The sequence below is a fragment of the Heptranchias perlo genome, unplaced genomic scaffold (assembly GCF_035084215.1).
Source record: "Heptranchias perlo isolate sHepPer1 unplaced genomic scaffold, sHepPer1.hap1 HAP1_SCAFFOLD_147, whole genome shotgun sequence".
In the NCBI taxonomy this organism is placed as follows: Eukaryota; Metazoa; Chordata; class Chondrichthyes; order Hexanchiformes; family Hexanchidae; genus Heptranchias; species Heptranchias perlo.
Genome location: NW_027138722.1, coordinates 369259 through 386527, shown reverse-complemented (window position 1 = coordinate 386527; position 17269 = coordinate 369259). Strand labels below are relative to the sequence as shown.

Below are 17269 nucleotides of genomic sequence, written 5' to 3'. Positions count from 1 at the left end.
CCTGCCAGGTGTGTATGGGGATTCACAGTGTATCAGGATCCTGCAAGGAGTTTATGGGGATTCACAGTGTATCAGGATCCTGCCAGGTGTGAATGGGGTTTCACAGTTTATTTGGATTTTGCCCCCAGGTGTGTATGGGGATTCACAGTGTTACAGGATTTTCCTCCCAGTTTTGTCTGATTTTTCACAGTGTACCAGTATACCGCCAGGTGTGGATGGGAAGTCAAGGTGTATCAGGATGCTGCTTGGTGTTTATTGGGTTTCACAGTGAATCTGGAAGCTACCAGGTGAGTATGAGGATTCAATGTGTATCAGGATCCTGCCAGGTGTTTATGGGGGTTAATAGTGTTTCGCGATCCTGGGAGGTGTGTGTGGCGATTCAGAATGTTTCGGGAAACTTCCAGGTGTGTATGGTGATTCACAGAGTTTCGGTGTTTGCGAGGTTTGTGTGGGGATTCACCATCTATCGGGAACCTGACAGTTGTCTATGGTTATTCAGAGTGTATCAGGAACCTCCCAGGTGTGTATGGGGCTCACAGTCAATCAGGATCCTGCCAGTTGTGTCCGGCAATTGACAATGTATCCGGATCCTGTCAGTTTAGCATGGGCATTCAAAGTGTTTCAGGTTCCTGCTAGGTGTGTATGGGCATTCAGTGTGAATCAGGGTGCTGCCAGGTGTACATGGGGTTCAAGAGTGTAGGAGGATCCAGCCAGGTGTGTATGGGGATACACAGTGTGTCAGGATGCTGCCTGGTGTGTATGGGGATTCAGAATGAATCATGATCCTGCCAGGTGTGTATGGAGATTCACAGTGAATCATGATACTGCCAGGTGTGTATGTGGATTTACAATGTATCAGGATCCTGCCAGGTGTTCATGGCGTTTCACAGTGTTTCAGTATGCTGCCAGGTGTGTATCGGGTTTCACAGTGTATCAGTATCCTGCAAGGAGTTTATGGGGATTCACAGTATATCAGGATCCTGCCAGGTGTGAATGGGGTTTCACAGTCTATCAGGATCCTGCCAGTTGTGTATGGGGTTTCACAGTCTATCAGGATCCTGCCAGTTGTGTATGGGGATTCACAGTATATCAGGATCCTGCCAGGTGTGAATGGGGTTTCACAGTCTATCAGGATCCTGCCAGAAGTGTATGCGGATTCACCGGCTATCACGATCCTGCCAGGTGTGTATGGGGTTTCACAGTCTATCAGGATCCTGCCAGGTGTGTATGGGGATTCACAGTCTATCAGTATCCTGCAAGATGTGTATGGGGATTCACAGTGTATCAGTATCCTGCAAGGAGTTTATGGGGATTCACAGTATATCAGGATCCTGCCAGGTGTGAATGGGGTTTGACAGTCTATCAGGATCCTGCCAGTTGTGTATGGGGATTCACAATGTATCAGGATCCTGCCAGGTGTGTATGGGGATTAATCGTGTTTCTGGAACCGGAGGGATGTGTATGGGAATTCACAGTGTATCAGGAAACTCCTGATGTCGATGGGGTTTCATAGTGTATCAGGCACCTCCCAGGTGTGTATGGGGCTCACAGTGAGTCAGGATCCTGAGAGTTGTGTCCGTCGATTGAGAGTGTATCCGGATCCTGCCAGTTGTGCAAGGGGAGTCACAAAGTATCAGGATCTCTCAGATGTATATGGGGATTCACAGTGTATCAGGATCCTGCCAGGTGTGTGTGGTGATTCACAGTGAATCAGGATCCTGCCAGATGTGTATGGGGATTCACAGTTTATCAGTATCCTGCCACGAGTTTATGGGGATTCAAAGTGTTTCAGTATCCTGCAAGATGTGTATGGGGATTCACAGAGCATCAGGATCCTGCCAGGAGTGTATGCGGATTCACCGGCTATCACGATCCTGCCAGGTGTGTATGGGGTTTCACAGTCTATCAGGATCCTGCCAGGTGTGTATGGGGATTCACAGTCTATCAGGATCCTGCCAGGTGTGTTTGGGGATTCACAGTGTATCTGGATTTCCAAACCCCCCCCACCCACCCCGCCTGATGTGTATGGGGATTCAATGCGTTTCAGGATTTTCCCCCCAGTTGTGTATGAATTTTCAGTGTATCAGGATACCGCCAGGTGTGGATGGGAAGTCACGGTGTATCAGGATCCTGCTCGGTGTTTATGGGGTTTAACAGTGAATCTGGAACCTACCAGTTGAGTATGGGGAGTCAATGTGTATCAGGATCCTGACAGGTGTGTATGGCGATTCACGGAGTTTCGGGGTCATGCCAGGTTTGTATGGAGATTCACTGCCTGTCGGGAAACTGCCAGGTGTCTATGGTTATTCAGATTGTATAAGGATCCTGCCAGGTTTGTATGCGGATTAATAGTGTTTCTGGAACCTGAAGGATGTGCATGGGACTTCACAGTGTATCAGGAAACTCCTAGTTGTTTATGGGTTTTCACAGTGTTTCAGGAACCTCCCAGATGTGTATGGGGCGCACACTGAAGCAGGATCCTGCCAATTGTGTCCGGCGATTGACAGTGTATCCGGATCCTGCCAGTTTGGTATGGGGATTCGACGTGTTTCAGGTTCCTGCCAGATGTGTCTGCATATTCAATATGAATCAGGATGCTGCCAGATTTACATGGGGTTTCAGTGTGTAAGAGGATCTGACCAGGTGTGTATGGGGATTCACAGTGTGTCAGGATGCTGCCAGGTGTGTATGGGGATTCGGAGTGTATGAGAATCCTGCGACGTGTCTTTGGGGATTCACAGTGTATTAGGATCCTGTCAAGTTTGTACGGGGCTTCACATGTTATCAGGAACCAACCAGTTGTGCATGGAGCGTTACAGACTATCAGGAACCTGCCTGGTGTGTCTGGGGCTCTCACTGAATCAGGATCTTGCCAGTTGTGTATGGGGAGTCACAAAGTATCAGGATCTCTCAGACATATATGGGGATTCACAGTGAATCATGATCCTGCCAAGGCTTTATGGGGATTCACGGTGAATCATGATCCTGCCAGGTGTTTATGGGGTTTCGCAGTGAATCATGATCCTGCCAGGTGTGTATGGGGATTCGCAGTGCACCAGGTTCCTGCCAGATTGATATGAGGATTCGCAGTAAATCAGTGTACTGCCTAGCTTGCATGTGGGTTCACAGTGTAGCAGGATACTGTCAGGTGTGTTAGGAGGGTCACATTATAGCAGGCTCCTGCCACGTGAGGATGGGTTATCACATTTTATCAGGTTGCGGCCAAGAATATATGGTTTTTTGAGAGAATATAATTATCCTGCCAGTTGTGCATGGGGTGTCACAAAGTATCAGGATCTGCCAGAGGTGTATGGGGACTCACAGTGAAACACGATCATGCCAGATCTGTATGAGAATTCACAGTAAATCAGTATCCTGCCATGCGTTTTTTGGGTGTTCAGAATGTATCAGGATGCCACCAGGTGTGAAAGGGGTTTCACAGTGCATCAAAATAGTGTCAGGTGTTCATGTGGATTCACAAAGTATCAGGATTCTGTCAGGTGTGAATGTGGGTTACAGATTATCAGCATCCTGCCAGGTGTTTATGGGGATTGACAGTGTATCAGGATCCTGCCAGGTGTGTATGGGGATTCACAGTGTATCAGGATCCTGCCTGGTGTGTATGGGGATTCACAGTGCATCAGGATCCTGCCAGGTGTGTGTGGGGATTAACAGTGCATCAGGATCCTGCCAGGTGTGTATGGGGATTCACAGTGTATCAGGATCCCGCCAGGTGTGAATGTGGGTTCACAGTGTATCAGGATCCTGTCAGGTGTGTATGTGGGTTCACAGTGCATCAGGATTCTGCCATGTGTGTATGTGGGTTCACAGTGCATCAGGATCCTGCAATGTCTGTATGTGGGATCACAGTGTATCAGGATCCTGCCAGGTGTGTATGTGGGTTCACAGTTTATTCGGATCCTGCCAGGTGTGTATGTGGGTTCACAGTGTATCAGGATCCTGCCAGGTGTGTATGTGGGTTCACAGTTTATTGGGATCCTGCCAGGTGTGTATGTAGGTTCACAGTGTATCAGGATCCTGCCAGGTGTGTATGTGGGTTCACAGTTTATTTGGATCCTGCCAGATGTGTATGTGGGTTCACAGTGTATCAGGATCCTGCCAGGTGTGTAAGTGAGTTCACAATGTATTAGGATCCTGCCAGGTGTGTATGGGGATTCACAGTGTATCAGGATCCTGCCAGGTGTGTATGGGGATTCACAGTGTATCAGGATCCTGCCAGGCGTGTAAGTGGGTTCACAATTTATTCGTATCCTGCCAGGTGTGTATGGGGATTCACAGTGTATCAAGATCCTGCCAGGTGTGTATGGGGATTCACAGTGTATCAGGATCCTGCCAGGTGTGTATGGGGATTCACAGAGAATCAGGATCCTGTGACGTGTCTTTTGGGATTCACAGTGTATCAGGATCTCGTCAAGTTTGTACGGAGCTTCACATGTTATCTGGAACCAGCCAGTTGTGCCTGGAGCTTTACAGACTATGAGGAGCCTGCCTGGTGTGTCTGGGACTCTCACTGAAGCAGGATCCTGCCAATTTTGTATGGAGAGTCACAAAGTATCAGGATCCCTCAGATACATATTGAGATTCACAGTGAATCATGATCCTGCCAGGTCTTTATGGGGATTCACGGTGAATCATGATCCTGCCAGGTGTGTATGGGGTTTCGCAGTGCATCATGATCCTGCCAGGTGTGTATGGGCATTCGCAGTGCATCAGGTTCCTGCCAGATTTACATGAGGATTCGCATTAAATCAGTGCACTGCCATTTGCATATGGGGAATCAGAGTGTATCAGTATCCTTCAAGGTTTGTATGGGGATTCACATTGTATCAGAATCCTGCCTGGCGTGCATGTGGGTTCACAGTGTATCAGGATCCTGCCAGGTGTGTTAGGAGGGTCAGAGTATTGCAGGATCCTGCCACGTGATTATGGGTTATCAGAGTGCATCTGGTAGCGGCCAAGAATGTACGGGGTTTTGAGACAACATAATTATCCTGCCCATTGTGCATGGGGTGTCACAAAGTATCAGGATGTGCCAGATGTAAGAACATAAGAACATAAGAAATAGGAGCAGGAGTAGGCCAATCGGCCCCTCGAGCCTGCTCCGCCATTCAATAAGTTCATGGCTGATCTGATCCTCACCTCAAATCTAAATTCATGTCAAATTTGCTGCCCGCTCCCCGTAACCCCTAATCCCCTTTACTTCAAGGAAACTGTCTATTTCTGTTTTACATTTATTTAATGATGTAGCTTCCACAGCTTCCTGGGGCAGCAAATTCCACAGACCTACTACCCTATGAGTGAAGAAGTTTCTCCTCATCTCAGTTTTGAAAGAGCAGCCCCTTATTCGAAGATTATTTGTGTGGGGACTCACAGTGAATCAAGATCCTTCCAGATTTGTATGAGAATCCACAGTAAATCAGTATCCTGCCATGTGTTTTTTGGGTATTCAGTGTGTATCAGGAAGCTACCAGGTGTGAAAGGTGTTTCACAGTCCATCAAAATAGTGTCAGGTGTTCATTGGGATTCACAGTGATTGGGGATCCTACCAGGTGTTTATAGGGCTTGCACAGTCAATCAGGATCCTGCCAGGTGTTTATGGGGATACACAGTGCATCAGGATCCTGCCAGGTGTGAATGTGGGTTCACAGTTTATTCGGATCCTGCCAGGTGTGTCTGTGGGATCACAGTGTATCAGGATCCTGCCAGGTGTGTATGTGGGTTCACAGTGTATCAGCATCCTGCCAGGTGTGTATGGGGATTCACAGTATATCAGGATCCTGCCAGATGTGTATGGGGATTCATAGTGTATCAGGAGCCTGCCAGGTGTGTATGTGGGTTCACACTGTATCAGGCTCCTGCCAGTTGTGTATGGGGTTTCATAGTGTATCAGGATCCCGCCAAGTGTGTATGAGGATTCAAAGTTTATGGGATTTCTGAACAGATCGTGATCAGCAGCCGGGCCAAGTGAAATAATGCAACCTGCGTATCTTTGCAGGATATGTCAGAAATCGTACAATCGTTGAGGATTGATTTTGAATCAAAACGAGGTTCATTTCTGTTCCCTCCACCCTTTGAATTTCTGATTACCAGATTCTGAAAATCTCTAAACAAAAGACTACAGTCAAACATTCTGAATTTCAGAAGTGAAATAAACGGTTTGAAATCTCCACTTCATCACTTACCTTTCAGGTGACTGGGTATTTCAGATAAACCTCGTCCGATGTTCATATAATCAAATGGATCAGGACCTGTTTAAATCAATGAGCTTTCATGAAATCAGATCTGTGTAATATTATAGTAAATTCTGCAGTGTTTCAATCTGAAATTGAATTCAATGTGTGATTTTACTGTACCAAGTTCCTGCATCTCTTTCAGTATTTTGTCCAACTTTGGTACCACATGGTGCATTTTCACAAAGGATTCCCACATCACCCTTCGAGCCGGAGAGCCTTTCTCCATCACCAGACTTAGGAGAAGTTTGGAACTGTCCGTCCTGTTTCCCTTCTCCACGAGATCAACGACTTTCTGTAAACAATAACAATGAATATATTGGTCCCGACTTTTCCCACTCAAACTTAAACTGTTTCCCTTCTACTTTCAGTCCAACACAAGAGTTATACCCGAACCGTTCCCCTGTCCTTTGTACAGACACTGTCCGATCCACTGGGTATTTTCACCTCTTCGTATCATTGTTTCAGGTTCACTGTATTTTCAGTTTGATCAATTTCTTTCCGATTTGACCTGTTTCTGTTCTGTCACATTCAATGATTCTAAGATCTGATATCCTGTTAGCTCTGTGATGTTTAAATAATCCAAATTTATTCTGCGTCCCTCCCACTTACCCGATGTTCCTGTCCACTGAAATGCCTCTCGTATGTTAACAACGAGCTGACTCCGTCCACCACTTCTTCAATCGCCTGTTCTAATCTGTCCCGGTAGAATTTCGTCAACTGGAACAGCTGGTAATCGTCGCACTTTGTCAGGAACTCAGTGATTGCAGCGGTCGGATCTGTGAACAAAAATGGAGAAAACTAAACACATTATCGACTTTCTATCCGGGCGGCTACATTTCCTCTTAAACCAAACGGCTGAAACCTCCTGTGAGCCACATTATCAAATACCTTCTGAAAACCCATATACACCGCATGTGCTGCATCCCATCGATCTGTACAGTCAATTATCAACAAAGCTGTATCAAATTTGTCAAATACGACTTGTCTGCCGCGAATCAGTTCCAGCCTCCCCTGATCATCCCCTGTTTCTCCAAATGTTCACTAATTCGACCTGGAATTACAGATTCGAGGAGTTTGCCCACTGTTGACGGAGACTAATTGGTCTCCAGTTACCCGTTGATCCTCTCTCCCTATTTTAACAGAGACATTACTTGGGCTCCTTCAGTCCACCTTGATATTTTTGATAACAAACGAGGATTGAGAAATTGTGATCAGAGTCCCTCCTTCTCCTCTCTGACTTCCTTTAACAGCCTCGGGAGTGTTAACTCTGGGCCCAGTGATTTATCCACCTCGGCGATTTTTCTCAGATCCAAATCCTTCTCTACAGTTATCTCTAACTATGGTCCCACATCCTTCTCTAGTACACCAACATTTTCACTTCCACCATCATATTTAAAAACTAAAGGAAATATTTTGTATCTCCCCAAAACTTCATCCACAACGAGTTTTCCCCAGTTTCCCCTCTATCTCACCTCCACTGATTGCTGGCCTGAAAAGCCCACCGAGAATTGTGCTGCTTCTCTTCCTCTTGCTTAACTAATTACATGTGGATTCGATGTTAACATAGCTCCCTGGAAGATTCTTATGTTCTAAATCTCTCCTTTCCTCGACCTCTCTGTTCCCCTTTCAGACTCTCCTTAAAACCTATCTCTTTGACCAAGCTTTTGGTCACCCGTCCAAATATCTCGTTATTTGACTCGGTCTCAAATTTTGTTTGGTAATCGCTCCTGTGAAGCGCCCTGGGTCGTTTTACTAATTTAAAGGTGCTATATAAATGCAAGTTGTTATTGTTCTAACTCTGTCTTAGAACCTTTTACTAATACCGGCGTCCAGAACAATATTTCTCTCCACTCAAAATGTTTTCATCAGAAACATTTCGCTCTGAGCCCTGTGAAAACTCAGGCCCTGTCTTCCAGATACTAGATCACATCTCTTACACTTCTGATTTTCCGAATATGTTTGGAATGAGTTGTATATTCACAGACATAACTCACAATCCTAACTCCGATTTTTTGATATGTTGACCCGTTTCCGTTTCATTGCTTTTTTTAAAATACGAAGTGACTTTATCTCTCAATATTTCAAAACCACCTTCCTTTATTCCTGCTAATAAATTTTCGCTCTTTCATAAATCTTCTGTTCTGCTCCAACAGTTTTATTAATCCCAATCTCTAGCCTCAGTAACTGAGATTTCCCATCCTCCAGTCATATCAACTGAAACCCTCCTGCTTCATTCATCCAGTCTGTAAAAACATTGTTGGTCGGTTCAGACCGTGACCGTCCCTTCCCTTCTCCCTGAACTCACTTCAGTCCCCAAGACCGTGAACCATTCCCTCCTGCTCCATTCACCCAGTCTGTAAAACCATTGTTGGTCGGTTCAGACCGTGACCGTCCCTTCCCTTCTCCCTGAACTCACTTCAGTCCCCAAGACCGTGAACCATTCCCTCCTGCTCCATTCACCCAGTCTGTAAAACCATTGTTGGTCGGTTCAGACCGTGACCGTCCCTTCCCTTCTCCCTGAACTCACTCTACTCCCCAAGACCGTGAACCCTTCCCTCCTGCTCCATTCACCCAGTCTGTCAACCCATTGTTGGTCGGTTCAGATCGTGTCCGTCCCTTCCCTTCTCCCTGAACTTACTCTAGTGTTACAAGACCGTGAACCCTTCCCTCCTGCTCCAAACTCCTACACATTGAACTGCCTCATATATCCCTCCTTAAGTGGCCCAGTGTAAAACTGTGGCACCCCATCCACCACCCTGAACATTCACTCCCTTCTCCGGCGCAATGTGACTGCAGTGTGTACCATCCACAGGATGCACTGCAGCAACTCGCCAAAGCTTCTTCGACAGCACCTCCTAAACCCATGACCTTGACTACCTAGAAGGGCAAGGACAGCAGGCACATGGGAACAACATCACCTGCACGTTCCCCTCCAAGTCACACACCATCTCGACTTGGAAATATATCGCCGTTCCTTCAGCGTCGCTGGGTCAAAATCCTGGAACTCCCTTCCTAACAGCACTGTGGGAGAACCGACACCACACGGACTGCAGCGGTTCAAGAAGGAAGCTCATCACCACCTTCTCAAGGGCAAGTAGGATTGGTAACATACTGGATTACAAATAAATGCTGGCCTTGCCAGCGACGCCCACATCCCATGAACAAATAAAAAAAAATCCAGTGATCACCACTTAGAGGCCTTGTTTTTTAGTCTCGATCTTAAATCTTAATATTCCCTCCATAAACGTATTGCTCTCCATGTTACTGGTTCCAACCATGACTATTCTCTGCTCTCCTTTCCATCCCAGAGTTGGTCCTACCTGTTACAGGATGTTCTTCCCTCTGATACCAGGAAGGTAACTTACCATTCGGGACCTGCTCAGAGCTGCAGAAGAGTCTGTCTATTTTCCTGACGATAGTATCTCCCACCACTATCGCTCTCCTAATCCTGTGCCCCACCTGCCTCTCACGCCCGCTCCACTCGGGGTGTCCCCCTGCTCCCTGGTCTCACATTGTTACTCATGAAGGCCATCCTCTGAGTCATTGTCTCTATCCACCTTACATCCCTAACACCAGGTATTGATTCGACAGTTCCAGTACTCAGGAGATCCCTCCACCTGTGACTGCACTGTCCCTCTGGATGGTCACTCACTTCCCTCTTTCTACACAGTATCTGTGCAGTTACCTCTTCCTGTGTGAGCTGCAGGTTCTTCCTCGAGATCTGAACCCTTTGTCAGGACAGAAAATATATTTTGATGAATTTTGTGAACCTACCTGTATCCATTGTCATTCTTGGTGAAAATGTTGGATCTTCTCTCCTGTTTGATCCTTCAGCCATGGTGGTGACAGATTCCCAGATTCTGATGCTCTGTAATAAATACAATATTAATAGGAGTGTTAGACAGAAATACTAAAATGAGCAAGAGAACGTACCCTTGTTAAGCATTCACGACCCTCTGTGGGAAGATATTCCTCCTCATCTCAATCTTGAAAGGCCAACCTCTTATCCTGCAACTATGCCCCTGAGTTCTGGACTCTCTAGGTGGGGGAATTCAGTTTACTTTATATTCCATTTTCTCCCTTGTTATCAATGTTTTGATCGTCCATTGTTGGTTTCTGAAACTCTCCCAATCTCCAGGCTTATTACTCTTCTTCGCAACATTATAGGCTCTTCTTTCAATCTAGTACTCTCCTTAACTTCTTTACATTCCAATGGGCGGATCACTTTTCCAGTGAAGTTTTTATTTCTCAACGGAACGTAGACTTGTTGTGAATACTAAAATATTTCTTCAAATGTTTGACATTGATTTTCAACTGTCAAACCATTTAATTGTATTTCCCTCTTTTTCTTCGACAACTCGCCTGTCATACCTTTGTAATTGGCTTTATTTAAGTTTAAGATTCTAGTTTCTGACTTTCGAACGTTTCTTTCAAACTCAATGTGAAATTCTATCATATTATGATCACTATTCTCCAGAGGTTCTTTCACTGTTAAGTTTCTAATTAACCCTATCTCATTACATAATACAAGATCGAAAATAAAATGTTCCCTGGTTGCTTCCATGAAGTATTGCTCTTGGAAACCGTCTCGAATACATTCCGTCAACTCGTCTTCCAAACTACCTTTGCCATCCTGATTTGCCCATTCTGTACGCAGATTAAAGCCCCCCGTAATGACTGCATTTCCTTTGTTACAAGATCCCATTGTTTCATAATTAATACTCTATACTACGGTATTAGTAATATTAGGGGGTCAATAAATTACTCGCACCAGTGTTTTCTGCCCCTTTTTATTTATAATTTCCACCCATATTAATTCTACTTCCTGATCTTCCGAGCCAAGATCCTTTCTCACCATAAAACCAGAAGAGATAGGAGCAGGAGTAGGCCATTCGGCCCCTCGAGCCTGCTCCGCCAATCAATGATATTATAGCTGATCTGATTTTTACCTCAACTCCACTTTCCCGCCTTTTCCCCATTTCCTTTGACTCCCTTGCTGATCAAAAATTTGTCAAACTCAGTCTTGAATGTATTCAATTACTCAGCTTCCACAGCTTTTTGGGGTAAAGAATTCCAAAGATTCACGACCCTCTGGGAGAAGAAATTCCTCCTCATTTCCGTCTTAAACGGGCGACTCATTATTCTGAGATTCCGCCCCCGAGTTTTAGATTCTCCGATGAGGGGCAACATTCTCTCAGCATCTGCCCTATCGAGTCCCCTCAGGATCTTGTATGTTTCAATAAGGTCTCCACTCATCCTTCTGAACTCCAACCTGTTCAACCTTTCCTCATAAGACAACCCTTCCATGCGCGGAATCAATGTAGCGAACCTTCTCTGAACTGCCTCCAAAGCAAGTATGTCCTTCCTTAAATAAGGGCACCAGAACTGTACGCAGTACTCCAGGTGTGGTCTCATCAGCTCCCTGTACAGTTGTAGCATGACTTTCCTGCTTTTATACTCCATACCCCAAGAAATAAAGGCCAATATTCCGTTTGCCTTCCGGATGACCTGCTGCACCTGCATGTTGACTTTTTGTGTTACGTGTACGAGGACACCCAGATCCATCTGTACCGCAGCATTTTGTAATATTTCTCCATTCAAATAATGTTTTGCGTTTTTATTTTTCCTCCCAAAGTGGATGACTTCACATTTTCCCACATTATAATCCATCTGCCAAATTTTTGCCCATTCGCTCAACCTGTCAATATCCCTTTGCAGACACTTTGTGTCCTCATCACAACTTGCTTATCCACCTATCTTTGTATCATCAGCAAATTTGGCCACAAGACAGTCTGTCCCTTCATCCAAGTCATTGCACCTGTCCTTAGGTCATCCTTTATTAATTGGGCTACGCACCCATCAATTCCATTCTGCCCATCTTTTCTAAAACATCATGTTCCCTGGAGTATTTTGTTCCCGACCTTCGTAATTTTTCAACAATGTATCTGTAATTGCTATTAGGTCAAACCCATATATCGCTATATGTGCAATTAATTCATCTATCTTGTTCCGAATGCTCCGTGCATTCAGATAAAGAACCTTAAATTTTGACTTTTCACCAGTTTTTCCCGCTTTGCCCTTCCTTGTTGTTGCATTATTATTGGAAAACTCCCTGTCCCTTCCTGCCACACTCTGGTTATCTTTACCCAAGTCACCAAACTGTTTCACTGTCTTAAATGTTCTCATTAGATTTCTAAATTTTTCCTCACCTGAACCCTCCCCACTTTTTTCAGTTTAAAGCCCTTTACAGGAGAATAGTTGATGAAAATATCGACTGTGTAAAGGTCAAACTAATTTTCCCTCACTAATGTTAAATAAAAATCAAATCGTTGAATTGTTGCTGATTGAAAGCTGACACCTCCCTCAGGAAACAAACCACTGAGCCAGTCCCATATCGACACCACACTGACCCAGTCACAAACCGAAACCCCATTGACCCAGTCCTACACCGACACCCCACTGACCCAGTCCCACACCGACACCCCACTGACCCAGTCCCACACCGACACCCCACTGACGAAGTCCCACACCGACACCCCACTGACCCATTCCTGCAACGTCACCGCACGGACCCAATCCCACACCGAAACATCACTGACCCTGCTCCACACCGAAACCCCACTGACCCAGTCCAAAAGCGAAAACCCACGGACTCAGTCCCACACCGACACCCCAATGACCCAGTCCCAAACCCGCACCCCACTGATCAGTCCGACAACTACACCCCACCGACCCAGAAACAAACCGACACCCCACGGACCCAATCCCACACCGACACCCCACGGACGCAGTCCCACACCGACACCCCACTGACCCAATCCCACACCGAAACCCCACGGACCCAGTCCCACACCGACACCCCACTGACCCAATCCCACACCGACACCCCACTGACCCAATCCCACACCGAAACCCCACGGACCGAGTCCCACACCGACACCCCACTGACCTAGTCCTAAACCCATATCCCACTAACCCAGTCCCACACCGACAGCCCACTGACCCAGTCCCACACCGACACACCACTGACCCAGTCCCACACCGACACCCCACTGACCCAGTCCCACACCGACACCTCACTGACCAAGACCCACATCGACACCATACTGACCCAGTCCCACACCGACACCCCACTGACCCAGTCCCACACCGACACCCCACTGACCCAGTCCCACACCGACACCCCACTGACCCAGTCCTACACCGACACCCCACTGACCCAGTCCCACACCGACACCCCATTGACCCAGTCCCACACCGACACCCCACTGACCCAGTCCCACACCGACACCCCACTGACCCAGTCCCACACCGACACCCCACTGACCCAGTCCCACACCGACACCCCACTGACCCAGTCCCACACCGACACCCCACTGACCCAGTCCCACACCGACACCCCACTGACCCAGTCCCACACCGACACCCCACTGACCCAGTCCCACACCGACACCCCACTGACCCAGTCCCACACCGACACCCCACTGACCAAGACCCACATCGACACCATACTGACCCAGTCCCACACCGACACCCCACTGACCCAATCCCACAGCGAAACCCCACGGACCCAGTCCAACACCGACACCCCACTGACCTCGTCCTAAACCCATATCCCACTTACCCAGTCCCACACCGACAGCCCACTGACCCAGTCCTAGAGCCACACCCCACTGACCCAGTCCCACATCGACACCCCACGGACCCAATCCCACATCGACACCATACTGACCTAGTCCGATACCAACACCCCACTGACCCAGTCCTACACCGACGCCCCACTGACCCAGTCCCAAACCGAAACCCCACTGACCCACTCCCACACCAACACCCCACTGACCCAGTCCTACACCGAAACCCCACTGACACAGTCCCACAGAGACACCCCACTGACCCAGTCCTAAACTGACTCCTCAACGACGCAGAAATACACCGACACCCACTGAAACGTTGTGTTATTAAATGTAGTAACTTCCTCTTTACCATTTAAATGTTTGAATAAACTGATCCGTGACACATGATCCGCACCCAGGTAATTATAAACCTCGGTAATTCTCCAGGGTGCTCTGTGTTGTATTTATCACAACATGTCGCTGTGAGATCACCAACAGTTTAAACCAAACAAACTGCACTGAAAGCAGCAGGAACTTTAGTCAATCGTCACTTTGCTATCTTTGTTTCAGTGAGGCCATCGGGGAATAAATACCAGATCTCTAATATTACAGCGAAGAAAAATATTTTTCATTATCGTTCTGTTGATTTGTTTTTACTGCATGATCTATTTCACCAAAAGAAATTATAACATCGAACATCGATCCAAAAACGTTGGACTAAATCAAAAGCATTGTGGTGTTTCAATTTACCCGATATCCTTGATCACTTAAGGGTTTCTTGTATGTTAACACAAAGCTGCCTCCCTCCACATATTCATCAATTGCCTGTTCTCTTCTATTCTATCATGGGTGGACATCTTGATATTTAACAGCCCGGCAATCGTCGGAAATTGCAGGGTCTCGGAAATTGTGGGGCTTCGATCTGTGAAGAGAAAGTCAAGGAGACAAAGGCGTTGTATATTATCCATTTGGTGTTAGTTTATCAATCCTGGAAGGTTATAATATCAGCAGATTAGTGATGGACCCTACCACCTGTTGGCAATTTGTGTAGTTACTTTTTATATAAAGATTAGTGATGGACCCTCCTTCCTGTTGGTAATTTGTGTAGTTACTTTGTATATAAAGATTAGTGATGGACCCTCCTACCTGTTGGTAATTCATGAAGTTACTTTTCATATAAAGATTAATGATGGACCCTCCTACCTGTTGAAATTCAAAGCATCCCCACAAATTACCTTAATTAATGATCAGGAACCTCCTATCTGCGTGAAAGATTGTTTCAGCCCTGAAACGGTTTCCATCAAAACATTCCTGATTTTTTTCTCTCCAAAGGGAGCGGCGTCTCCGTTTTTCAGTTGAGTCAGTCTGGCAAATAAATTCCTCAGTAATTCGAACTTATTTTCGCAGAAGCGGCATTTCCTGCTCTATTTTCCCACCTAATGCACATCCGTTTCCAACTGACACTGTCACATTAAACAGAAATGAATTATTGTAATTAATCTGCATCAAGTTTTATATCCGAAATTGCTCCTATCATTTGACTGGATCGCGTTCAGTCCGGCCTCGGGTAACCAGAGGCTGATTTTCCAGCTGCCCAGCTGAGATCGATAATCGGCCAGAGCGAATGTGTGAACCCTTCGCTGAGCTGAACTGTGTGTTCGGTCTGAACAGATGGTCCCGCCTTTTATCAGTTAAATAAAAGTGTACCGGGCACCAAAGCGTCCAGTGAGTAAAAAGAGCCAGTGTTACAGTAAAAATAAATACATATGGACTGAGAAATGACGAGCTATCCACCCCTGTTTACTGAGCTTCAAATTGTAAAATAGGGAGGAGGCGCCGTTGGACCAGAATGGGTTAAATCCCCAGCGTTCATGTTCCTACTTTCTGTCCCGTAACCGCTCTTATAATATTGTGTCTGTGGGGAGACTAGTGGAGACCCGAAGAGGGTTTAGCCCTGAAATCCCCGGTGTAAAATATCCCGCCTTCAGTCACTCTCCGAAAGAACAATAAATGAATTGTTACACCCGCGAAGAATACAGAGCTCCCCACGCCGGGGAACATATCTGACCGCGGGAAATCGGCTTTAAAAAGAAAGAGGATAGGGAGAAAACGATAATAAAATAACAATATGAAGCTGAGAAACTACATTAACCTACCTTAATCCCGCAAGGATTTTCTCTCTCTCAATGTCCGTGTCGATTTTGCAACTTGTATCCTTGTTATTTCATTGCGACCAATCAGGTGGAATTCCCTTGTTTTATTTGAACAGGTCCTCAATTGTGAATTTGATCTGATCCTTGTGATGTGAGATTCTGAACTCCGCCCTCTGTGTGAAAGCTGCTGTCAAACCTCAGGATGGATTTTAACTCAAACATTCCTCGTTTGTTTCAGGACAGGAAGCGGCCTCTCTGGTGAAATCAAATCATAAAATCATAGAATCGTTACAGCAAAGAAGGAGGCCATTCGACCCATCGATCCCGTACCGGCTCAATGCAAGAGCAATCCAATTAGTCCCACTGGCCCGCCCTATCCCCGTAGCCATGCAAATATTTCCTTCCAGTCCCTTTTGAAAGCCACGATTGAATCTGCCTCCACCTCCGCCTCGGGCGGTGCATTCCAGATCCTAACCACTCGCTGATAAAAAAGTTTTTCCTCATGTCACAGTTGGTTCTTTTGCCAATCACCTTAAATCTATGTCCTCTGGTTCTTGACCCTTCCACCAGTGGGAACAGTTTCTCTCTATCCAGTCTGTCTAGATTCTTCATGATTTTGAACACCTCGATCAAATCTCCAAGCAACCTTCTATGTTCCAAGGAGAACAACCCCAGCTTCGCCAGTCTATCCACGTAACTGAAGTCCCTCATCCCTGGAAACATTCGAGTAAATCTTTTCTTCACCCTTTCCAAGGCCTTCACATCTTTCCTAACGTGAGGTGCCCAGAACTGGATAGACGTAGCTTTTCAAGCCTATCTGAGTAGCTATGATGTTTTAAACTGGGAATCAATCTTGTGGCCCTCCTTCTATAAAGCTTCAATATCACCCACCATGTGCGGGGGCCAATACTGGACATAGTATTCTAAATGAGGCCTAACTATGGACTGTACAAGGACACAATGGCATGTCTCGTTTTATATTGAATAGTCCTGTGAATTCAGCCCAGTACCCTATTTGCTTTAGATACAGTAACACGACATTGGTAATGAACTTTTAGAGAGTTATACACTATGACGCCAAAATCTTTTTCTTTCTCCACAGGCTTTAGTCCTGTACCATGTACGGTGTGTGTATACTTAGTGTTGGTCCGGCCCACATAACAGTACATTTCTCTCAGTTAATTATCGAAGGCATCAAGGGATAGGGGATCGGGCGGGAAAGTGGATTTGAGGTTGAAGATCAGCCATG

At 46.2% G+C, this 17269-nt stretch overlaps 1 protein-coding gene across 1 annotated transcript in view; it reads right to left on the bottom strand.

Annotated features, from left to right (window-relative positions):
* Positions 1-16310, bottom strand: part of LOC137309074 (NACHT, LRR and PYD domains-containing protein 3-like) — a 41836-nt gene extending 25526 nt beyond the window's left edge. Inside the window, exons 1-6 of the mRNA XM_067977395.1 lie at positions 16024-16310; positions 15103-15330; positions 14618-14789; positions 10029-10122; positions 6864-7030; positions 6370-6546 (exon numbers count right to left, since the gene is read on the bottom strand). Of these exons, the coding sequence (XP_067833496.1) occupies positions 6370-6546; positions 6864-7030; positions 10029-10092 (408 nt within the window). The 5' untranslated portion in view covers positions 10093-10122; positions 14618-14789; positions 15103-15330; positions 16024-16310. The remainder of the gene's footprint in view (positions 1-6369; positions 6547-6863; positions 7031-10028; positions 10123-14617; positions 14790-15102; positions 15331-16023) is intronic.
* Positions 16311-17269: the final 959 nt, after the last annotated feature.